Source organism: Anser anser, assembly GCF_964211835.1.
Source record: "Anser anser genome assembly, chromosome: 9".
Classification (NCBI taxonomy): Eukaryota; Metazoa; Chordata; class Aves; order Anseriformes; family Anatidae; genus Anser; species Anser anser.
In genome coordinates, this window is record NC_139729.1 from 19,312,025 (window position 1) to 19,336,868 (window position 24,844).

The 24,844-nt window shown below is 39.5% G+C and overlaps 2 protein-coding genes across 6 annotated transcripts; one reads left to right on the forward strand and one right to left on the reverse strand.

Annotated features, from left to right (window-relative positions):
* Window positions 1-67: 67 nt before the first annotated feature.
* Window positions 68-9,405, forward strand: LOC310904093 (cytochrome P450 2J2-like). Its single transcript, XM_083848321.1, has 9 exons — window positions 68-387; window positions 1,410-1,572; window positions 1,966-2,115; window positions 3,606-3,766; window positions 4,014-4,187; window positions 4,421-4,562; window positions 5,190-5,377; window positions 6,227-6,368; window positions 7,680-9,405. Exons 1-9 carry the CDS (start codon window positions 217-219, stop codon window positions 7,856-7,858), a joined length of 1,470 nt encoding a protein of 489 aa, XP_083704447.1. The 5' UTR covers window positions 68-216; the 3' UTR covers window positions 7,859-9,405.
* On the reverse strand, window positions 8,949-24,712 carry CAPN10 (calpain 10). Of its 5 annotated transcripts, XM_083848310.1 has the most exons (15): window positions 22,770-24,712; window positions 22,554-22,624; window positions 22,268-22,472; window positions 20,808-20,939; window positions 20,390-20,586; window positions 17,895-18,112; window positions 17,261-17,402; window positions 15,388-15,554; window positions 14,543-14,826; window positions 13,855-14,057; window positions 11,758-11,810; window positions 11,555-11,640; window positions 11,007-11,206; window positions 10,664-10,709; window positions 8,949-9,844 (listed from the first exon to the last, which is right to left on the reverse strand). In XM_083848310.1, the coding sequence occupies exons 3-15, from the start codon at window positions 22,409-22,411 to the stop codon at window positions 9,815-9,817; spliced, it is 1,902 nt and encodes a 633-aa protein (XP_083704436.1). In that variant the 5' UTR covers window positions 22,412-22,472; window positions 22,554-22,624; window positions 22,770-24,712; the 3' UTR covers window positions 8,949-9,814. The 5 variants fall into 5 exon arrangements, 3 of the variants coding, with proteins under 3 accessions (XP_083704436.1, XP_083704434.1, XP_083704435.1); XR_014588040.1 differs by lacking the exon at window positions 11,758-11,810 and having other exon boundaries at window positions 22,770-24,709; XM_083848308.1 differs by having other exon boundaries at window positions 11,555-11,810; window positions 22,770-24,708.
* Between the last annotated feature and the right edge of the window lie 132 nt (window positions 24,713-24,844).

Genomic DNA, 24,844 nt, shown 5'->3' on the forward strand with positions numbered 1-24,844 from the left:
GGCTAACTGCAAGGGATCACATATTTCAAAGTTTTCTAAGGACTTCAGCTTGGAAAAACCGCAGGTCGAGAGAGAGGGAAGGAGAACGAGAGAGAGAGATGGCATATTTTCTCTAGAAAGAGATAGACTTCAGTAGAGGCAAACTCATTCATCTACAGAACTTCGTATTTTCAGAGTCATACACAAAAACAGCAAGAAGCAAAAAAATTTCATAAGATGTTGGGGATTGTTGAGATTTTTATAGCTCTGGTAGCATCTTTCCTGATTTTGCAGTTCCTGAAGCTGCAATGGATGCGTAGCCAGCTTCCTCCAGGACCAGTCCCTCTCCCTGTCATTGGAAACTTGTGGCTGCTGGACTTCAAACTTCGCAGAGAAACTCTCGCCAAGGTATTTATTTATATCTGTGGTTGAAAATCCATCTATTTTAACATACACTGTACATTGCATAAGAACAGTTTAAACTTCGGGCTTTTTTATTTTAATCTTCAATCTTAATTATCAACTAATATCAAAGAATCCAAAGACCCTGCATTAATAAAAATATTCCTTAGTAAAATATATCATAATGCTTTATCACATTTTCTCTCTCTCTTTTGGATACAGTAAAATCCATGTATAACATTATCACAAAGACTAAATGCAGTACCATGATATTCCATTGTCAGTTTTGTTTTCTATTTTCATATTGATATCTCTTGTCTTGTAAAACATCTCGAGTAGAATTTCCTTTGCCTGACACTGATATCACTGGAACATGTCCAGGCCATGAGTGGCCATTAGAAGACCAAATATATAATGTAAATTGACCCCTTGTTTGTCCACCAAAAGTCAGCAATGCACAGATTATTACTAAAATGGAACAGGAAAAAAATGGTTGCTGTTCTGCTTGCAACATGAGTCCTTTATAAGCCAAATAAAATTACAACTAAGGAATTTGCTTCAAACTGTTTTAAGGAAAAATATGAGCATAATCTGAGGAGGGCCAATAGAGGCAAATATGAATAATCATGGGAAAGCTACAGGAAAGAATCCAAAAATATTGCTTTGCTTTCTCCAGAAGCTAGAAGCAAGAAAAAATCTGACAATTTAAGTCATTAATGAAAATTAACAGAAAATTTGGGGGATTTTGCATGTATTCCTTTGTTCTTTGATTCTGAGCTAACAGAGTTTCTTTGTGACATTTTCAGAGGTGCTCTTTTGAGAGATGCCCTTAGTATCTATTCTGTAAAGTACGATTATTGTCTGTTCCCAAAGCACATTACAACAGAAGGCTAAATTTTTCTGATACCCTTGACCTAATTTGATGGCAAATGAGTTTAGCTATAGCAACAGGAAACTCTTAAAATGAATAATTAAGTGTATGTATTCCCTATTTCACATGTACTAATTTACTGTTATTAACTCTTCAGTTGACCAAAATCTATGGGAATATCTACACACTGTGGATGGGACAGACACCTGTTGTTATACTGAACAGGTACAAAGCAGTAAAAGAGGGCATAATTACCCATTCACAGGAGACTTCTGGAAGACCTCTCACCCCATTCTACAGGGACATGATGGGCGAGAAAGGTAGGAGATGTCACCATACTGAAATATGAACAAGACAAAGAAAAAAGATGCTTTCCTATAAAACACAACCTACCGTTATACAAACACATAACTGGGCTTATGTCGCATAAAGGCTCCGTGCAGAGCTAGCATATTAAGGAGAAAAAAAAAAAAAAACTCCTCTTATAGAGCATGCTACTGGCTTTTTCCCATAGATTAAAAGAAATACTTGCTGAGAGGAGTTGCCCTGCAATTGTATCAGTTCTAAAACTGAAGAATGTTCACGGAGAAGACACTGGTAGAGAAAGCTGTTCTGCCTTTACCAAAACCCCTGACCACTCAGTTTCAGATTGCCTCCTGCAGTGAAAGGATTTCCCTCCCTAGCAATCAAATAAAGGTTTCTGTGTTCTTCAGGTATTTTTCTGACAAGCGGGCACACCTGGAAGCAACAGAGACGCTTTGGCATGATGGTTATAAGAAGCCTTGGATTTGGTAAGAACAATTTGGAGTATCAAATTCAAACAGAGGCCCATCACCTTCTGGACATCTTTGCAAACACAAAAGGTAAATTCACTAGAAAAAATAAGACTTAGAGCATTTTCTGAAATATATTGGGTTAGGGGAATAAAAGTTTCACACCCCCCTTTAAAAAAAAAAAAAAGTAACATAGGTATTATTTTTCCTATTAGTGGGACTTTACCAGCTTCTTAATTGCATTCTTAGCAAAAAAATGTTTTGTCTGCACAGCTGGCAATATGAAATTGTTTTTTTAAAGTAAGGGTAGTAAAACATGTTTATTATCAACACAGTCTCGAGGACAGCTGGTAACAATTTTTACATTCAGAAAAACCCTATCAAAACCCCATAGAAAAACCCGGTTTTCTTCCATAAAGAATACAAATTGTGACCTGCCGCAAGTCATTCTAGGGCAGCAAGCCTTTAGGATTTGGCAGAGAAAGAAGCCCAACACAAGGAATGTATCGTTCAGTTGTCCAACAAAACTCCTTTTTAGGGTTTAGATGAAATAGAAACCAGTAGAATTTTAGCAAGATGCCAAAATAAAGCAACTAAATGTAAATATTCTGATAAGCCAAATCCCTCACCCACACCATATTCCATACTGATGTGAAACCAGAGAAGTTCCCTTCTTACTTTGCCCTACATATAGCAAAATGGCCCATCTATCTTCTGAGAGCAACATTTTAAAGATCCGTGGATATGTAAGAAATGAGTAAACCATCTAGTCTGAGTCCCTGGTACAGCCCAAATCTTTACCTTCTATGCAACTCTTCCCCATACTGAACCCAATAATTGTATTTACTTTTTCCAAGAAGCACTACGAATGTTGGACTGAAGTCAGAAATGCATAATCCACCATCTTCCTTAGTATAATTCAAAGGTTGTCCTCACCATTTAAACGTGTACTTGATTATTTTTTTTTCCAGGTTTAGTTTCTGTTTACTTTAACCCTTTTTAATAGGAGCTGTGTTCCATCCTGTAAAATTAGCGTTATGCAACTTTTGCCGTTCCAATCTGTGGGAATAAAAAAAAAGAGTCATATATATATATATATATATATAACTGAATGTTATGCTGCACTTGAAAACAAAACAGACAAGTCATTTTAACATGACTACAAAATTCAGACTTTACTTTTTTTTTCCTGTTTTTTGTTGCTTTATTTTTTTCCAAACGTACTTATCTGCCTCCAGATTTGAAGGCATATGTTCTAATCCAGTGCTCGTGCTTTCAGACAACCTGGATCACAAGTCAGAGGCAGGAGAAAGGAGATCTAACGTTTGTCTTCTCAAAGCCAGTAATTACTGTTTTTATAAAAATTTAAAGCAGATTGAAAATTAAGACTCCCTACAAATACAATCCATCCAGTTAATTTGTATTAACCTAGAGTTCAATTGTATGAAATTTATCTATCTGATAATCTACAACTTGAACTGTTATTACTTTTACTATTTAAAAAAAAGCTGCCTTCTTCCTGTATTATTTCTCACTACAGTCTTTTCAGAAATATTCACAAGTACCTCCTATATTCACAGGCAAGCCTTTTGACCCCCGCACGTTCATTGTCCATGCTATTGCAAATATAATTTGTGTTGTTGTTTTTGGACATCGTTTCTCCAGTGAGGATGAATCTTTCAGCAAGCTTATCAAAGCTATTTATTTTGTGATCTACTTTCAAGCTACTATCTGGGGCAGGGTAAGAATCTAATTTTCTTGCTCCTGTGCCTTAAAGTGCATTTGTACTTCACAATTAAAAAAAAAATCAAGTCGGTGATGATCACTTTCAAACATTTCCATTCCATTATTTCCCATGTTCCGACTTGTGTATTGCCTCTCCTAACTGAAATTAGTGTTGCAGTGACTTTACACAGTAATCAGTAAATTGGAATTGGGTTCTCTGTTTAAAAGAGCTCACGTTTCTTCCTTTTTGTTTAAAATCACAGATGTACGATGCTTTCCCATGGCTTATGCACTATTTCCCAGGACCGCATCAGGAAGTGTTTGCATTCAACGCCTTCATGCACAGTTTAGTTATGAATGAGGTCCAGAATCACGAGAGAGAGAAAGCAGGCAATCCACAGGATCTCATTGACTTCTACCTAGCTCAAATAGAGAAAGTAAGTATCTGTTTACCCCACAAGCCTCCCCTTGGCCTCGGTGCTTACTATAAATACTTGCTCTTAAGTAACTACTATATAATTCTTATATGCATGCTTCCGCTTGTAAACCCAAGAGTTTTGCTTTTTGATGGGCTGTTCACCTTTTTCATCCATTAAAACCAACTGCTACATGACCAAAGGTAAGTCTGAAAATCTCCACTTCATAGTCTTCTTGTGAATATATTCTACAGACCAAAGATGACCCCACCTCTACGTTTAATAAAGACAACATGGTTCAGACTGTGGTTGATCTTTTGCTCGGAGGGACAGAAACGACAAGTACCACCCTTCTCTGGGCACTGCTCTATATGGTGAAATACCCAGGAATACAAGGTGAGTAAAAGCCTTATCAGCGAACTGTACTCAACATTACATCATAAGGAACATCATTGCAGTGTAAGTATGAGCTCAATCCCTTGCAACATAGCAAATAAATGTTAGCAATGAATTCAAATGGTAGTATGTCAACAAGTGAGGTCTAGAAATGAAACAAATGAAACAGAAGTGTGTTTCCCCACCAGATCACCAAGCAAGACTAACAGAAATTAATAAAAATCACTCCCACCCCCTTCTAATGAGATAAAACACAGAATACTAGCTAAAGACATGATTTTGTATGCAACCAAGATTTTTGCTAACCTTCAATGGGGTTAAAACTTTTCAAAGCTACCTGATCTGAAAAGTATTCATAAACATACTAGAAATAGAACCCGTCACTTTTTTTTTTTTTTTTAATACAGAACGATATTACCCTCATAAGCAAGTGGGATGTGTCTTAAATCAGAGACCATCCTGTGTTTTGGGAATATGCGTTTCTTTGATCGACTGAAACCAACAAAGCAGTTGAGCTATGTGCCAAGGCATTTCAGAACAACACAATTTCTTTTTCCACACTCCTGGACCACACTTATACAAAACTGAAAACAAAGGGAAAAAATAAATATTCCCATTTCTTTGCAGAAAGGGTTCAAAGAGAGATAGAGGCTGCTCTGGAACCGTCCCATCTCATCAGTTATGAAGACCGTAAAAAACTGCCATATACAAATGCTGTGATTCATGAGACTTTGCGGTACAGCAACATTACCTCTGTTGGGGTCCCTCGACAATGTGTGAGGAATACAACTTTGATGGGCTTTCACATTAAAAAGGTATAGAATACATTTTTTTTTTTAAGCTTTTGATTATGGATGTTTAGTATTTCTATCACCTTAGCTCCAACAACTCCTAACTTGGCACAGAGAGCATACTGTAGCATGTCACAGGCATGAAACAAACGTGAGTGCTCAGGGCTAAGTTTTCATTAGCAGATACAAAAGAAACGGCTTGGGAAAAAGGCTAACAGCACAGGTAGTAAAAATACATCGGGAAAATTCAAATCCTTCTTCCTGCTAGCCAAATACAGATGATGTCTGGGCATCAAAGCAGAGCAAGTGTTTTAAGGAATGATTTTTAAATGGCGTTTAATGAATTGCATGCTAGCTAACTTTCACAATTAAGGGGGCAGCTTGGAGCCATACTTACCCCTGCCAATTAAAAAAAAAAAACCCTCATCCCAAAAAACACATACTTAAGACGACGATGGCTCATTACAGCAACAGATCTAACAGTCACACTGACATGTTAGGAATGTCCCAAACACATTGAGCATGAATTTGATGTGATGGAATTGAAAGATCCAGTAAAGAGTACAAAAGAAGAAAGCTACTGTGATTATTCTGGCAGGCATCTAAAAGAATCCAAGCTGCAATCTAGCTCAGACAGGAAGACACTTCAGTAGCCCTAGGATGAGATAACATGTAGACAGAGCCAAACACGTAATACTTTACAACAAAGAGAAGATACAAGGGTTCGTTATGCCTGGATGTACGCAGGAGAAGACCAAGCTGAATCCAGAGAACGCACCGCAGACACAGGATGGCGCTATTATCTACTAAACAAAAGGAAAGAGCCAGAAAAGAATCAGTCACATAGAAAACAATCTCTGCTTCTTCTTGCAGGGCACACTTGTGTTGCCAAATCTGCACTCTGTTGTGTATGACGCTGAGCACTGGGAAACCCCTTGGAAATTCAACCCAAATCATTTCCTTGATTTGGATGGCAACTTTGTGAACAAAGAGGCGTTCTTACCTTTCTCAGCAGGTAATGCCCTGACGCTTCAGCATTCCTGTTCATCGTCTTGCAGCACAACTAAAAACCACTATTTCTAAATTCTAAAATTTTAAAAACACATTTGGTATGAATATGTAAAGTCAGGTGTTTTACTGTAAAAGCCAGAAATATTGTATTGAATTTTATATTTTTATGCATTAAAACAGAGAATAAGTATGGCTAGGAGGAATAAAGCTATCTTCTTGGTATATGTATAGTCCCTACTATCAGGGTATCTCACCTTCTTAGTCCATAACATATTTAACCTTCTTAACATCCTCAAGGTTGTTATAAAACCTCATTCTGAGGTTTTATTCTCACCTTACAAATGGGAACCCAAAGACAAAAGTAATATGATTTGACAAAGCGCACAGAGAAAAATCTGTGATAAATCAGAAAACCAAATCTCCGTCTCCCAAATCCTCCAATAATAATCTAGTTACAGGTTCTCTTGCATTTCCAGAAAATCAGCAAAACCAAGGATTTAACAGAACATTATATAGTCAATCAAAAAACTTGCCACCAGTTTACATGAATGAAGATAACTAATTTATGTTACTGTTTCAACCTAGGCATAGGAAATTCTTTTTTTTAACTTGCTTTGGTGGTTTTCAATTTATATAATATGAGTATTTCAATATAACATATATTCTAAAGAGTGTGAATATTGAGATATTATATATATTAAATGTACTTTGGATAAAAATCTGAAATATACTATAAAAACAGTACATCGAAATGAATCACTGAGCCTATATATCATTCTGCCTATGTTTCACTCCCATCTCTTAAATATCTGCTCCTGGACAGTATTACAGAGAAGGTACTAGGCTCTAAGGACCCAATGTAGCCTTTTTAATTTCTTTTGGAGAAAGACCATTTACATCCTTCTACTTATCTTCAGAGTTGCATGCTACAGTGTTCCAGTTCTCCCTACTTAACATGTAAAGGCCTTGAAGTAATGAAGCTTTACAAAACCCGGCTCCTTATCCAAGAAGTCCTTTGTGATTGTCACAGAACACAAGACACAGAACATGAAGCAAAAGTAAAAAGGCAGAATCTCATTCATGTTCCAGGAAAAAAAAATACTTTACATAATTAGAAAAACAGTTTCTCAGGTAAATAAATGTCCCCGTCACCTTAAAGGCATGTTCTGTCCTTACAGAAGGGCGAACGGGAACAGGAAACGTCTTAAGAAAATAATTAGCTTACATGATTTATGGAACTCAGTGGAATACTGTTTTATGTTCTTTTTCACAACTTCACTTTACACAGCTAACTTCTTTTCCCTTTTTCCTGCAGGGCACCGTGTATGTTTGGGGGAACAGATGGCACGAGTTGAACTCTTCATCTTCTTTACCAACCTGCTTCGGGCGTTCACATTCCAGCTCCCTGAGGGAGTAAAGGAAATCAACATGGAGTATATTTTGGGTGCAATACTGCAGCCACATCCATACCAACTGCGGGCTATTCCACGTTAGTCTGCAACATCCTACAAAGCTGAGGGACTTTGACCAGTCAGTAACTGCAGTTACTTTAAGAACAAGTATCTCATTTACATTCAAATTTAGGTAACTCAGTATAGCAAATTAATATAGAAGTATTTTTATTTAGGAGGTCTGATTTCATGCAGTTGAACTTTTTGAAATTAAAATAAGTTTACTTACGTAAGCTCATATAATCAAGTCTTAGGTATATATAAATACTCGATTACTTTATCAAAAAAACGTATTTACACACTCCCAGTAGCAGTGGAATCAGATGTAGCATTTTAGAGAAGCAACCTGTACCAAGCTTTCCCTGCATGTGCGCTCCGTCACACATCACACTTTAAATGGCACAACTGTTCTGATGCAGCAAGGATGCCTGAAAAAACAGTTTTGTTTCAGTATTCTGTTATTCCTCGTCATTCACAGAAGGCCTTCTCTTACATCCTTCTGCGGAAGATACCAGGTTATACAGACTAAGTTTTGGCTCTTCTTTTCCTTTCACACTCCCTGGAAGCACTGTATCTTGTAGTATATAAGCTTCACAAATGCATAAATTTATGCAGAATAGGATCTCTTATAACCATATTCAATTTAGAAATACTTACACCTTTTTTACGTTACTACTTCAGTACCTGTTCACTATTTCATCACATCACGGATCCAGGTGTCCTCATGAACTTCCCTCCTTCTACTCAGAAACACCATTATATCATCCAATAATTTGCTATTTGAAGGGAAAGTAACAGCCTTTCAAGAAATGAAGAAAATAATGAAGATGGCAATATTTGGTAAAGCAAACACATTCATTACCCACAGGGGCTTTTCTTTCATTGTCCCATACTTCCACAACAGGTGTGGAAAGTTTTGACTACTTAAAATGCAGCCAGGAGCATCCTAGGTGCTTTCAGTTGTCAAGGTTCAGTAGGGACAAGCATAAACTACGCTAGAATGTAGTTGAAAGCAAAAGCAAAAAGTTACTTATTTCTCAGACATAAAACTAAAGGAAAGCCTTATTCTCCTAATATTTCCAATTACCACCTTCCATTTAGTGAAAATCGTAGAACAAAAAGACATGACATCATTGACAGTTTTCACCTTTTTAATAAAAGACATTTTAAAACTTTTTAACATTACTCCATTTTTATTGAGGAAAATATAACATCTAAAAAATCTTCCTTGAATAAGAAATACTTTCTAACAGAAATTAAGAAAAGTCTCTTAAACTTCGTATTTCTTACAGTGAGGGCAGATCTTGCATAAAATACATTCTGACAGATTTACAAAAGCAGTCTGACACGGTAGTCCATAAACAAAAGTTTTCAAGTCTTATCTCTTTTGTTTGTGGTTTTCATTAAAGAAAAACTCCCAAAAAAAATTCTTTTCACCCTACAATATGCATGGTGCAGCAAAGAGCCCGCAATAAAGTGCTCGGCAGCATGACTGGCAGTGTAGGAACTTTCTCTACTCCAGTGTATTTTGATGGTTCTTGAGGTATGTCCTACCTGAATAAAGACTCCAGTTTCTTTCCTTCATGTTTACCCTTTGGTCTCTTTAAGTTTGGTCTCCTTCTGTAAGCTTGATTTTTTTTTCCCCACCAAATATTATTCCATTATGCACCTACAATTTCTGGTTTTCTTCTAAAACTGCAGCTTGGGTTAAAACATGCACATATTCTCCACCTGCATCTGTGAAGAACTGAGGTACATTATGAAGATTCACTGTACAATGCTGGTTCTAAAACACATGGGAAGAACATGTTTAGAATGTACATGATTAAGGAGGTATTTTTACAAGGACATCGTTGTAGGCCTGACAGTTGGTACCATTGGAAAAACAACGGGGCAATGAGCATCTTCTTTTTATCCCATTCGAAACCAAAACCAGCAAGAAGTGAAGCATTCCTCAGCTTTCCAAGGTTTCTCAAAATGACAGCATGAGAATTCCAGATTACCTTTTCATCACAGTTGTAAATGAAACCTACAAAAAAGTGAACAAGGCAGAAAATAACTACTTAATCCGTTAACTTTGTCAAGAAAGAGAAGAAACTTGTAAGGAATTGAAATAAAATAGAGAAAAGAAGGATTTAGAAACCAAGGGTAAAAGCTAGTTTAGCCTGTGAAATGTCTTAAAGAAACTAAAAAGCTTGTTAATTCCATAACTTCAGTAATCAGAAATTGCACAAACTTCTAGAATTATACACTGACATCCAGCTCTACTCTGATCCACCCTAGAAATCGACAGCCCAACTTCTCAGTAAGACTGACTGCCTAGATCCTTCAGAGGTTAAAACTCTGAAAGCACTGAGCACTATGCTCTTGAACATTAGATTCAGACATTAATTTCTGTCACTGATCAGGAAACTACAACTGCCATTTCCAAATTCACCAAATTTTGAAGTCCTGAAGAATCTAACCTTTTTGTTCCCTTGATGTCAGGCAGTACCCTTTGCTCAAGTCCAAACAGTTTCACAGAATATTTAAGAAATACATCTTTAAATATAACCCCTCAGTCTTGCAACATTGTTTTTCTAAAACAACGGTAATAAAGAGCTTCACTACATACTTAATTTCCTATATATTAAAATAACAAGCACCACGAGGAAAGTACATATAGCGCTTTGGCAGATGAACAAGAGAAAGATAACTGCTTCCCTGATCATCAATTTGCAGCAAGTAAATAAGAGCATTCAAAGTCCAGTCCGCTAATGCATAACTCTCAAATATTAGCTAATACATAAGCCTTGATGATGCCTGTGTCATCTTTAGGACAACTGAAATTAAGAAGTGTATCACTTACCTCTTGCAATACTTGTCCAAGTGTCTCTCGGCTGTGAATACGTTTCCTGTTGAAAATGAAAACCACACTTACTTCTGTGCAAAGCCCTCGGGGATCTTGCAAATCAGTTTATGACACTTTGAAAAGAGAAGACTGTTATGCTAGGTGTTGTTCCACATTCTTACCCATATGGAATATTAACACAATCTTACAGAATCTACAGACTCTGATTCAGACCTGCTATTACTCACATCAGGAGCAACTACATGGAATAAAGTTTACAACTCACTGCAGCTTGTCAAAAAACATCCCTATTTGTTAAAAAGCTTTAAAACTTAAAATGCACAAAGCAACGTATTTTTACCTGTCTATTTTGGTTGCTATGACCACTGTAAAATTGCCTTCTGTATTGGGCAAGTATGTGGATGGTATAATTACATAACTTCCTGCAGGAAGCCTGCAAAGTTGGCTTACTTCCTGTGAATAGCAATGGGGTACACAGCTAACCAGTGGCTCCAAGTGTAGAAAAGAGGAAGTATTTGGTTTCCAACTGCTGTTAGGCACCTGCAAAAAGAAAGAAAACATGCCTATCTTCTCAAATATTTCAGTCTTCATAGTTGTAAATGCCAGGTACAGCACAGTAAAGTATATTTTATGTATCTATTACACTTCACATGCTCATTCTTATGTACAGAGCTATAGAAGAGAAGGATGGGAAGGCCTTCAGAAAATCCAGGTGGCAGTATTAAGTACAGATAAATCAATCCTAGGAAATTTGATCTTTTACACAGGATCAGCCTGAACTTCTCCTAAAAGCAGTATGTCCCTTGCCCAGGGCAAGGAGCACTGAAACAACTGACAGGCTTACCTTCACACCTGGCAAATAAGCAAGCTGATCAGAAGAAGTCTTACCTGGAAAACATGGAAACCTATTGGACGACACTTGCTATCTTGGCAGTGCTGACGGAGAGTAACTTTCACACTGCTTTTTCCTGGTCCTGCAGGAATGGAGAGGGGAAAGCAGGGATTGATATGGAAGGAGGGGAAGTTCCTGCTACCTCCAGCACTCTGCCCATTTTTCCAGCATCCCTGCAGCTGCACTGTTTCCCATTCACCTGCTGGGAGTTCTTCAGAGAGGGCAGCATCTGGTGGTGGTGGTTTTACCTCACTATCAAACACAAGAGAGAACAAAACTAAATGCACAAAGATCTCTATGATTTCACAGATTTAGAAAACCAGCTCACAAAAACAGACTAGCATTACATCAACTTACAGGAACACAGGGACATCCAGAAGAACATAGCATATGCAAACTATGCATCAAAACCAGATAGATTTTTATATATTCATGATGTATCACAGTTTACACACTTTTCTCAATACTGTTTTGTAAGGTATAATTGAAAGCAATACAGCCGATAGTGTTGCCTTGAGCACACACAAGCACCTCTCAGTAAGTTCAAAACATACGCTGGGGTTGTTTTTTTTCCTGGATCCACTATGCCTTTATTCAGAGAATTCCATTCTACCTGCTGACTTGATTGCTGTAACATTAACACGTTTCGATCATAGCCCAGCACCACTTCTCACAGCCACATGAACAAACTAGTATCAACATCAGTTCCACAGCATTTGAAATCATATTGCAATGTAACTTAAAACATACCATCTGTCCTTACTTCCACTTTTCCATCCAGTTAATGTAACAGCTGTTCTGATATTCTGTGACTGTCCATTCTAGACACGTATCCAGACTGACACCTCTATTTCAGAGGCAGAAGTGTTACACTTAACAGCAACAGATGATGGGATAAAATATCCAGTCAAGTGTTCCACAGATGCTATGTCCAGAAACCAAATATAATGGCAATAAAAGTCCACATCTTGCACCCATATAGCAAAATTAGCCTCATCATTTTGCAGACCTTTATTCAGTCTAGAACTTGATGCCATCTTACCTACAAATTCTGCAGAGTAAATGATTAATCCATGTTCTGACTTTATACTGCAATTTGCCAGCTTCCGTCCAAGGACATACGAGCTGTTAGTGTACTATCAGAATACCAAAACGTTTGAACAGCTTTTAAACATGTTGCCAACAGTATATTTTGCCTCCGTATATAGCTTACCAGGCACAAGCTGTCAGGCAACCTCATTTTTTTTAGGTTTATTGGAAGAAGATACAACTTTGTTGACTCCACACAACTACTCGTCATCATGTCTTCTTAAGCATTTATTTCAGGCCTATGGTCACTAACCCAGAATTGCTCATAAATAACTGACTTAGAAGTGTTGAGATATCTCTGTAGTCTGCTACAGTTAAAATATTAAAAGTGATCAGAAGCTATTGGACTGATACTGCTGATATCCTGCGTTCGATCAGCAAGCACTGTTATATTGGGGGAAAAAGACTGCTCCGAGTACATTAAAAAAGTCTGTTTTCCATCACAAGTTATGAAGATCAAATATGACACAATACACAGTGATCCTTCTAAGCACTTGATCAGAATGCTAGTAATGTTTTGAGGCACTCACAATTAAAATACTCTGCCATATTGTCAGCGTTGAATGCTTTAATTCACAATCCAATCCTTCATTCAACTAAAGAAGACAGCATTCATGTCAGTGCTATTTTTCACACCTGTTCTGCAAAGACAAGCTACAAGTATTATGTCATCTGAGTCCATTGCTGACACTCTATTTGCATTTGAAACTGTACTGCTCACTATCAACAAGGCTGTATGTCAGGCAATCTGTTAGAACATGTGCCAACACTTTCTTCAGTACATGATAACATACAGCTCTTCTTTCCCATCACTGACTATAGTAACAGCTGCTTTTAACTTCTCTGGTACACCTTCATTTTTCCGAATGCTAAGAAACAACTTCCACATAGGAGAGATCTGTTCTGAAGAAACCTGCTCAGTTCTTTTATGAAATATGCGCTCTCTCAGAACACTGGCATACAATTTAGAGTCAGGATGCTACTCAGCTGACTCTGTGATATTTTAAATAAGAGGTAACAGCTGCTTCATCCAAAAAACAAGGAGACAAAATACTACTTACATTAATTCAAAGAGAAAACAACACTATTATTTGATGCTCTGCACAGCTCTTCAGAAACATTTTGAACACTGGCACATAACCCCATACATCCTGTGTTTGTGCATGCCCACAACTTTGAGAACATTTCTGTTTCTTTTTAAACCTACCTGAGTGAGATTCTTCCTGTTGAAAATACACGAAGCAAGAAATGCCCTACTGCATCTTTCAGAAAAGTACTGGGAACAACAAGATAATACCCAGGTGAAAGGTCACAGCATACATGCACTTCTCTATCATACGAATGGCAGATGGTACCTACAACTGGAGGAGCTGAGAGGGTCTTTGGAAGGTTAAATCGTTTCTTCTCCACCTAGAACAGATGCATAACAATGCATGGCATTTTACGAAAATGAGCAGTTTTTAATAAAAAGTGATCAAATATTCTTTAAACCATTTTTAAACATGCATACTTTTACAAAATTAAACAAGGAAGAGAATATCAGCAGACAAGCTGAACATCAAAGAGGAATAGAAAGTGTTAATATTCAGGAGGAATAAATTCAGGAATTGTCATCAAATAATCAGCTTGAAATATCATGCACTAGTTTGGAGTAGGCTCAAAAGTTCTGGATCTTGGCACTCAAAGATGAGAACCAAGTACTAGTCCACTCCTAGGCTGTACAGAGAGCATCTGCTTTGTGACATAATTGGGATCATTCTAACATAAATCAGAGGTGTAAAATGTGTGAACTGTTGAATCCTATCACTGCCGCAAGAAATGAATGATTTAAGTCAGATGTTTCAGTAATGTTTTGAAACCTTTTTACAAAAAGAAAAACGTCACTTCCAAATTACCTTCCAGACATGCAGTCCCACAGCCTGATAATTCTTCACCTGCATGCCTTCAGTCAAATACAGATTTTTCTCTACTAAGTGAGTTAGATTTTGAATTCTTCCAGCCCAGTCAGCACTGTATTTCCTGTGTTTCTGCAGCAGAGCAATGCACACCTCACTCTTCTCACAGACTCTCAGCCAGAACTTAGGGTTGGTAGGGAAGCTGCTGTTGTTACGGCAGCCACCTGCAGACTGGCCTCTCACCCAGGATCCAAAAAGATTCTGAGAGTGATACAGCACTTTCTCTAACAAAATAAGAAAGACATGGTGCAGACACCGGAGGTTATTTCATTTTATACAACAAATACACAGCAGAGCAGAGATTCCCTAGACCAAGAGAACATGCTGTGGTAGCCCTGATACTTCTTCCCAGTAGATATTTATGAACAAGATTTTGAGAGGCATAAAAATGAATGTCATGTCTGGTAACGGCAGACTGATGACATGAGCTTTACAAGTAACAAGGAATTGGTTTTAGAAATCTAAAGTTTCTATCTCACTAAAAAAAATCTAAAGACTCTCCAGAACAGGAGCTGTCTAAACTTCAAACAAGAACGCTAATCTCTTAACAAACCAGCAAGTAACTAGATCTCTGAGGAATATAAAAGACTCTTCTAAGGATCTTCAGTTTCCTTTTATCCCTCTATTCTTTCCAGCAGTAGAGACAGAAAAGATCTACAAGTGTAGAAGTAGGAAAGACTGAGAAAAAGAAATTATGGTCTAGTTGCAGCCATTTGCAATTCAAATGACACTTTCCCATTGACATAACATTATTTCAACAAGAAAGATGTTTTTTCATATCACACCTGTATAGAGGCTCTGAAGTTGTCCTTCCTCATTGACTGGGAAGCCCATGGTAATCTCATCAAATTCTCTGAAAAATTCCTCTTCATCAACCCAGAATTCTCCCTCTTGGATCTGTGAGAGCAGTTCTGAGGCAACTACCGGATCTAGTTGGCTCCACCCTTGACCACTGTAAGATGAAAGCTAAGATTCAGCTCTTCACCCAGCTGAGTTCTGTAACCATCTTCTGTCCCGTGCAGCAAACTTGTGTAGGACAAGAAGTTTCATTTAATTTTCAGATTCCTGCATAGAATGTTTCCTGTATACAGTTTGCTAGTCAGTGAGACGGATAATAGGAAGTATGAATCACAACACTGAAAGAAAACTTAGAAACAAACTAAACCAGATAAGGTACAGTAGCATACTTACAGCTGAAATAGCTACTTTGCTTTCCACAGACCCAGCATAGCGTCCAAACTGTGAGAGCCAAAATAATGATTTTAACGGTTGTTAAAAACAGTGAGGGAAGTAAGCCAAGCTGCACAGTGACGGCTCTAAAAGAATTTCAGTGCTGTACAGCAAACATCAAAAACCACTGCTTGTATGAAGCACCAAGTTGTCCCTATGAGAATCTGCTGGCTAAGCCCTAAATTTTATTTAGGACCCATTAAAAGCCAATATTTGCAACATTTTTGTTTTGCTAGCAATACATATGCGTTCAGCACTTAGAAAAAAAAACAGGGCTCTAAGGCCACTCAAGGAAATGCTATCTTCTCAGCTATATGGCAAGTCACTTTGACAAAGAAACTACCACAAGAGACTAAGAATATATCCAAAACTCTACCCAAAGTAAAAACCATTAAAGGATAATCGCATTAGAATCACAGAATGGTTTGGGTTGGAAGAGACCTTAAACATCATCCAGTTCCAACCCCCTGCCATGGTAGGGACACCTCCCACCAGCCCAAGGTACCCAAAGCCCCATCCAGCCTGGCCTTGAGCACTTCCAGGGATGGGGCAATCAAAACTTTTCTGAGCAGCCTGTGCCAGGACCTCACCACCCTCTGAGTAAAGAATTTTGGCCTTATAAGAGCAGCGCCAGGGATGGAGGCTTCCTTGAGACATCTTTTCAACTTGGGACACACACACAACCCCCACACTCTCTAAACTGCTTATTAGCACAATAATATTTTACTATAATTTATTGCTGAAAGCTCCTTGCGTCCAGAATTGTGTGTTCTTTTTTACAGTCTAAATATCCTAATAATTTTCAAAATAAGCTAAGAGGGTCTCTGCCCTTTCATTCTTGTTATGTGCAAGCTATCTGCCATTCAAACTGCAAAACAAAATTCTGTATTTCCTTTCAGAATAGATCTTTTCTTTATATATACTCTACATCAATTCCAGTTTCTTCTCCTCATATTAACCTGCAGAAACAGAAAGAAAGCACACAAGCAAAAAGCATATGCATCCTTCTGCTGTATTTTGTTTTAAACAAGCTTTTTTTGTCTCCTGCAACTGAGACATTATCAATAAGAACAGCTGAGTAAAGCTAAGTGACAACTTATAAGAAGCCACAAACCTCTTTTAAGTAAAGGTCCTTTGACCAACTGCATTGAAAACAAAGGCACCACAAAAACTGGAGACAGAAAATAAACAGCTTAAGTGTGTTTCTACGAAAAGATATAATACTTTTTTAAACAAAAAATTGACATTAAAAACTTTAGATTACCAGAACTATTTGATCAATGTGACTAGCCTTATAACCAGTGAACTCCCAAAACAACTGCATACAAACTAAAGCCTCTCTCTTTCACTTTAATCTATTAGCAACTTTCAACCTTGAGCTTCAGAACTTTTACAAATGATTTTCCAAATTAAAATAAACCTACTTACCCCTCACACCAGGGACCTCTCCAGCACCGCCTCCCCCAAGGATTTCGTATTCGTAGCAGGACAATTTCCTTGCCTGACACTTCAGAAAGATTCAACATGTCTATCACAATAAAGGCATGAAATTCTCCTAGTTCACTTGCACCTGAAGAGAAAAAATAATAATAATGGAGGATGAGGAAATATACAAAAGAACTCACTCCATATTTTACAAAGACAGACATTAAACCATCCTGTGAAAGAAAGCAATTTTGAGCTAGAAGGAAATTGTTTATTGGATCAGTATAAAAACAGCATTAAAAATAGTGTTATTTGTAACTATATAGAAATAAAATAAATGAAAATTTTAAAGCATTTTAACTCAGTAGCTGATCTCAACCATCTACAAATTCTTGGTGCTGAAATTCATTAGGGTTTTTAGAGTTGGGATTTGGGTGAATTTTTTTGTTTTGAGAGTGAATCATAATACCTTCCCATGCACCTAATATAAAAAGCACCTCCCCAAAAACCTTCCATCCTGAACTCAACAAAACATGCATGGTACTAGAATCAGCAGTATGCAATTGCTGGCTTCCTTGTGCACTGAACAGCATTAAATTGAAAAGTTTCCTTTAAACGTCTAGAACTTTACTGTTACCTTGTCTGGAATTGAGGACTGAGCAGCTTATTACGCATTGTTCCTTCAGATTCATTAATCTCCTGAACAATTCTTTCTTCAAAACCATACCAGTCTTCTCTTTCTCTACATTTCTTCCAGGGTCTTTCAGGGTCCATCTTTCAGCAATGCCTCCAGTCAGATCAACCAAAGCATCCGCCACCTGTCCTGCCCACAGCTGTTCATATGATCCATGCAGTCTGTAGAAAAACACAAGAAAAAGTTTCTACAAGCAGCAGAACTCAAGAAAAATGGTTCTTTTGTCCTTTCAATCTTGCCCTATATCACAATCATGACTACAACCTGCCTCATCCCCAAGTAGGCAAGAGAAAGCACAAACTGCTTTCTATACGGAATACATCACCTAAAGAATACATAAGCCATCAGTATTTCATTGTTTGATGGGAATTTTATTAACTCATTCTTTCCTATATAGGAACTGCTCTAGCTTAGTAATTTCTACCTTATTTGCACATCATCTTTCACTATATAATTGCTTTCCACGTAAGTACTCTCTTCCTTCTCTTAAATAGGTTTGTTCACTCTGCACAGTGTTTCCTTCAACAGTTTAAATAAGTCAAGAGACTACCCCACCTGACGCTGTGACTGCAAAACATAGCAAAAGAAATTAGAAGACTACCTAGACAGAACAACAAGATTCGACAGAAAACAGAGCATTACCTTTCAAACCTACAGTACAGAGAAGCGTTAGCAAGTCATAGCTAGTTCACACCTTCTGCTCAACATACCCACAGAAGAACCTACTTTATACTTAAAGTCTTTTTCTGCCCTCTGCTGGCAGCCACACAATCTTTCTCCCAGGTTCTTTTGTACATTTCGTGTCTGTCTCATCAGTGCACTTTGTCTCCAAATTCTGTTTTGGATAGATTTGGTATCATTTTCACAGTATCACAGTATCACAGTATCACAGATTTCTAGGTTGGAAGAGACCTCAAGATCATCGAGTCCAACCTCCGACCTAACACTAAGTACTCCACTAAACCATATCGCTAAGCTCTACATCTAAACGTCTTTTAAAGACCTCCAGGGATGGTGACTCCACCACCTCCCTGGGCAGCCCGTTCCAATGCTTAATAACCCTTTCGGTAAAGAAGTACTTCCTAACATCCAACCTAAAACTCCCCTGTCGCAACTTTCGCCCATTCCCCCTCGTCCTGTCACCAGGCACGTAGGAGAACAGACCAACCCCCACCTCTCTACAGCCTCCTTTAAGGTAACTGTAGAGAGCGATAAGGTCGCCCCTGAGCCTCCTCTTCTCCAGGCTGAACAAGCCCAGCTCCCTCAGCCGCTCCTCGTAAGACTTGTTCTCCAGACCCCTCACCAGCTTGGTCGCCCTTCTCTGGACTTGCTCAAGCACGTCCGTGTCCTTCCTGTAGCGAGGGGCCCAAAACTGAACACAGTACTCAAGGTGCGGCCTCACCAGAGCCAAGTACAGGGGCACAATCACTTCCCTCGACCTGCTGGCCACACTGCTTCTTATGCAGGCCAGGATGCTGTTGGCCTTCCTGGCCACCTGGGCACACTGCTGGCTCATATTCAGCCGACTATAAACCAATACTCCCAGGTCCTTCTCGGCCAGGCAGCTTTCCAGCCACTCATCTCCCAGCCTGTAGCTCTGCTTGGGGTTGTTGCGCCCCAGGTGCAGGACCCGGCACTTGGCCTTGTTGAACTTCATACAGTTGACCTCAGCCCATCGCTCCAGCCTATCCAGATCCTCCTGCAGAGCCTTCCTGCCCTCGAGCAGATCGACACACGCACTTAGCTTGGTGTCATCTGCAAACTTACTGAGGGTGCACTGGACGCCCTCATCCAGATCATCGATAAAGATATTAAAGAGGACCGGCCCCAGTACCGAGCCCTGGGGGACTCCACTAGTAACTGGCCTCCAACCAGATTTGACTCCATTCACCACAATGATTTTGATAGATGTTTTTATAAACCAGCCACATTTTCAACCGTGTTAACAATCTAATTATTTCTACTCAGTAATAAACTGTCAAATAAAGCAAAAGCAGCAGTGGGACACACAGTCATGACCTCACCTAGCTTAAACTGATGTAACGTTGCTGCTTTCCACAAAGATATTTACAGGCTGTCTGCTTTTCACTGAGCCCTCAAACCGTTGCACTAGTAAAACAGTTCCCTTTAATAAATTAGGTGACCAGTAGATAGTGACTTAACGAACATCATTTGAATCTTTTACTTTTCACCCTAATTCTCTCCCTAAGACTATCGTATCCCACATGTAATTAAGAACACACCTTACAGGTTTAGGAAGAGACTTCTGTACAACCCAGTATCGAAAAGCTGGCAACCACTCTACTTTATATTGAATAATATGCAGATCTATGCCCAAAACAGTCCGATGTCTAAGTAAACAGGAGGTAAGATACACAAGTATTCTACCTCCTTTTAATTCCCTCCTTTCACTTCCCTCAATAACAGTGTTCACATACTTTGCATAAGCTTTTTCCAGCAGCGGAAGCCAAAACAAATCTTCTGTCTGACACTGGGAAAAGCAGAGTTTACCACCAAGGCAAGGCAAACGATCATCAATGGTTACTTCTACCCAGTGTCCAAACTGCCAGACTCGACAAGTGAAACAGCCTCGATATGACTCATCTGTCCAGCTGGGCTGATCTGGAGGGATTACCTAGAGACAAAAAGCCAAAATTGAGACAAATAATTATTTTTTTTTAATGAAACAAATTAAAACTATGCTGAATACCAGCCATTTAATTTAAAAAAAAAAGTCACAACAAAAACAGTACAGCTAAGCATAGCAAAAATCCATATTCATATGGATTGGGATTCAAAAACAATATATAAATATAAATCAGGTAAAGAAAATTCTGAAACATGAAACTTCTCTACCTTATTCAGTAGGTATTTACTCTTCTGCAAAGCTACACAGGCACACAGGAACCAACAATCTCCCAGGATTCCTTGTTTCACTTGCACATCCTGCAGATTGTTTGAAAATAACCGAGGAGTAGAACAAATGTCCTGAAAGTAAAAGAAGGGGAGTTAAAGTTGAAGGTTGCCTAACAGTCTACAGAAGTCTGTAATGCAGGCCAGGAGGGCTCCAAGACATCTCAGAAAATAAGGGAGCTTTTACCTCTTAAAACATTTCGTCTTCAGACTCAGCCAAAGCAAGCAACAACAAAATTACTGCCTTGTGGTTTTTCACAGGAACTTTATATGAGGTAAATCTAGTTTCCGCATAGATTTTAGTGCACAAATGCCACCACCGAGTGCAACCTCAGCAGAGAGGTCAATAAGTGAAAGACAACTTAATTCATCAGCTCCTTGCAAGACATATGATCAACTGTGATAGAAGTGATGCCATTCGTAACACACTGCACATCCCAAGTTACAAGAATCTCTGAACTCATATAATAGAAAAAGCTTTTCTAGGGCAGATAAAAATAGATTAGTTGGTAGTGAAAGAGATTACTTCAAATGCAAGGTCTTGAACAATTTGATCTGATCTGAAAGTGAGCATCTGCGAGCGCTGCAAGAAACGGAAGTTAACTCATCAGTCCTCAGTAGTAATCAAGGCGTAAAGTACAAAATCCAGCTGCACACTGGACTCTGTGAAGTCTTTTGTGTGTTAATTCCATCTGAGAACCAATAGCTCCACTACTCTTCCACAATCACCCCAGATGTAGGGCAGAAAAGCAATACTACTAAAGACAACATACTTTTTCACTGTTACATTTTTATAGCCTTATTTTCCCCCCCACATATAGAAAGCAACATCATAAATATTTCACTTTCATTGAACGTACTGCAGAAACGCATTCTAATTTTTTAATTCTCATATGTCTGGCTCTAAAAGCTAGATGGAAGTTTAAAAGCAATAATACAAACTATAGCCGGCAAAAAAGAGAATCTTTCTTGTTATCAAAGCACAATTTTTCTTCAATGATAGCAAAGGAATCAATATCATTCTGAAACACTCTCAAATGCAGTTATTTCTTTTTCAAAAGTTATACAATTTATTTGAAAAAAGGGAACAACGTAGTATTGTTTTTAATTTGATATGCCCATTATGTGTATGATGAAATGTAATTGTAATGAAATATCTGAATTTCTACGAGCATCATGGAATTCTGAAGTTCTATACCCTGATTTAAATCAAAACTACGAACATGAACCCTGACTTAAAAACAGTGAGACATGTATCGTTAATACTCACATACTCTATTTTTGCCCATTCCATATTTCTAACCAATAAAGACACCCACAAGCAGTTGTTCAATGCTAGCTAACATTTACCACCTTAAAGCCCAGGTCTACAAAACTGCAAGCTTTTACACCTTCAAACTCACCTGAGGTCTCAACCAAGATATCTCGCCTCTGAATTGGGCAAGTGGGGTGCAATAATTAAAAAATATAGAGGCGTCGCTGGCTGGAAACGTGGGGTCCGCGTAAAGATCTCTTTTCACCGTTAACTGCTTTTTCTCTCCCAGCATTTTCAACACGATCCAATGCAGCTCGGCCGGCTATTTCCGACGCTTTATATTCCCAAACGCCCTGGAAGGCAAACGAACGTTGCTTAGGAGATTTAACAGAGAAAGAAGGAGGAAAGCCGTGTGGGGACGGAAAGCCTCTCACAATTTCCACGGAGCGCCCCGAGCCACGCCATCGCCGGCTCCTCTCAGACGCCACCCTCGAAGCTCCCGGCTCTACCAAAGAAGAGGAGGAGGAGGAAGATGAGGATGACGAGGAGGGTCTCAGAAGGCGGCCTCCCCCCAAAATGGCCCCTCCACACGCACCCCCCGTCCTCTCAGGGCCCCCTCCGCACCGCCCGCCCCCTCGGGCTCTCCTCACCGCGGGGCCCGCCCCGCCGCCATGGCCGCCCCGGGCCGTTCCCGGGGCAACGCCTGTCACCCTCCGCCTCGGCCGGCCCCGAGGTAACGGCTTGGGCGGCCGGCCACTGAGAGAGCGGCGAGCGGGCGCGTGGTGCCGCCACCGCCAATCCGCCGCCGCCCGCGTGAGGCGCCGCCGCCGCAGCCTGAGGAGCGGGGAAACTACAAGGCCCAGCGGGCCCCGGGGGTGGCGGGCCCGGCCCCAGTCAGGCTGTCGCTGAGGGGAGGCTCGGTGCCAGCAACGCCCGGCAAAAAGCGGGGGCACAGCTGGGGCAGGGGGGGAAGCAAAAGGCTCCCTCGGACATCTCTTAGGCGCTGAGGAGAATAAAACGATATCCTGTTTGCGTGGGGATGGCGGCTGGAGATGGTGTTGATCTCCAGCGGCTGGAGATGGTGTTCATCTTCACAGAGTGGCTTCCAGATCACGTTTTCAGGTAGTTTATCACAAAGTGATGGCCCACAAGCTGACAAAGGAAAGACAGCGATTCTCACACTTTGATAGAGAATCACGCATTACTGCCTAATAAAAGAGAGTTGGGAAAAATACATTAAAATATATATATATATACGCTTTCTATAGAAAGTATATCTACAGTATATCTATATTTATATCTAAATATATGAATCCATACATTCTACAGAAAGTCCCATGGCAAGGAAGCAGAAATAGGAGGTCCCTTGCAGGCCATCCGTCACTAAAACACTACCAGTTCTCAGGTCACAAACATACTGAAGCAGGCCGCTCAGAGACTTTAGTTACATTATTATACCTTCGTGTTACCCGAAAAGATAAAGCCTGAAGTAAGGAGGCTGCTGGGTCAGTGTGAGGACAAGTTGTTTACCAAAGAAACTGTTTATCACACACACCTGTCATGGGTGTCAGGCTAGTGGTTACAGCAGCTGATCCATGGGCACAGAGGTTGTTTGAGAGAGAACCACAGAGGACACTGGTCAGATTTGTTTCTATCTGAAACGAACACTGAAGTCTTCCTCTCAAACCTCAGCCTTAAGGGAACAAAAAAAAAATCCCAGGGCACTAGCAGATGATCCAACTGCTGTCTGGTGACTGACTGACCCAGAAATTCTCTGCTGCTTGCGCATGCCCACTGTACAGACACAAGGCTTCCCCACTGCAAATTTAATCAACGAATAAGACTTCCCACATTTGAGTTTTGACCCTTTTGGGAGCAAAGGGAACGCTGTCGTCAGTAAGAATAAGGGCCCCCCTTGTCTATAGCTCATGCAAGAGAGCTGCAGCTGCATGGTCTGCAACTAAGCTGACATTGGAGAGGTCTCGGCTGGTGGAGGGAAAGGGAAGAAAAGGCCTCTCTGTCTGAGAACAGTGAGGCTCTCATCCGTGTGATTTCACCCTTGCTGCTTTCTTTTTAGGCAACAGTGATCACAGATCAGAACTGCATACATTTCATTAAAGGCCAGATTAGAGCCCAAAGTTCATACTGCTTCCTATAACAGTGTAAATACAGTAGGCCTTACCTGGAACAGTATGCTAGTTAAACATGCATCTGTATGTACGAGGCTAGTAGAAGAAAGAAAGAGATGAAAGTCATCTTGGTCCCTAAAAACATCTGACATGCTTTCTTTGCCTTGACTGCAAAGTTGGCAACAGGCAAATTCATCCATTATGCAGCTGGCAATGTTTTCTTTTATTGACCCTAAGCCCTTTGGAAGAAAAGCAGCAATTTTCTCCGTTGCCCCTTGGCAATCCTGCTGGATTAGACTATTCCTGAAGACAGAAAAACAGGTCTATTTAGATAGTAAGAGCTAGAATACTTTAAGACAAAATGACACTTGCCTTTTTGTCAACCTGTTTCTCAGGGCACTTTACGCAGGTGCTTTATATGTCCTGGAGGAAAGCAGACACCAACAGGCCGAGTCCCGTTGCCATGGAAATTTAGAGTTAAAAGGGATTTGCATCCAGTTACATAGCCAGCTCATTTCCATGTGAATAAAGACTGTCCTTTGACAGAGTACTATTTGATGGTATTTTCATAATCTCTTCCCACAGTTTTGAGTTTT

Coding starts and splice junctions, on each gene's coding strand:
- LOC310904093 (XM_083848321.1), top strand. CDS start 217: ATGTTGGGGATTGTTGAGATTTTTATAGCTCTGGTAGCATCTTTCCTG. Junction 5,378..6,226: donor TGGGCTTTCACATTAAAAAG/GTATAGAATACA, acceptor TTCTTCTTGCAG/GGCACACTTGTGTTGCCAAA. Junction 6,369..7,679: donor GTTCTTACCTTTCTCAGCAG/GTAATGCCCTGA, acceptor TTTTTCCTGCAG/GGCACCGTGTATGTTTGGGG.
- CAPN10 (XM_083848309.1), bottom strand. CDS start 22,411: ATGCTGGGAGAGAAAAAGCAGTTAACGGTGAAAAGAGATCTTTACGCG. Junction 15,555..17,260: donor AGAGGTCCCTGGTGTGAGGG/GTAAGTAGGTTT, acceptor TTCATCTTACAG/TGGTCAAGGGTGGAGCCAAC. Junction 11,207..11,554: donor TAGGTTTCCATGTTTTCCAG/GTAAGACTTCTT, acceptor TTCTTTTTGCAG/GTGCCTAACAGCAGTTGGAA.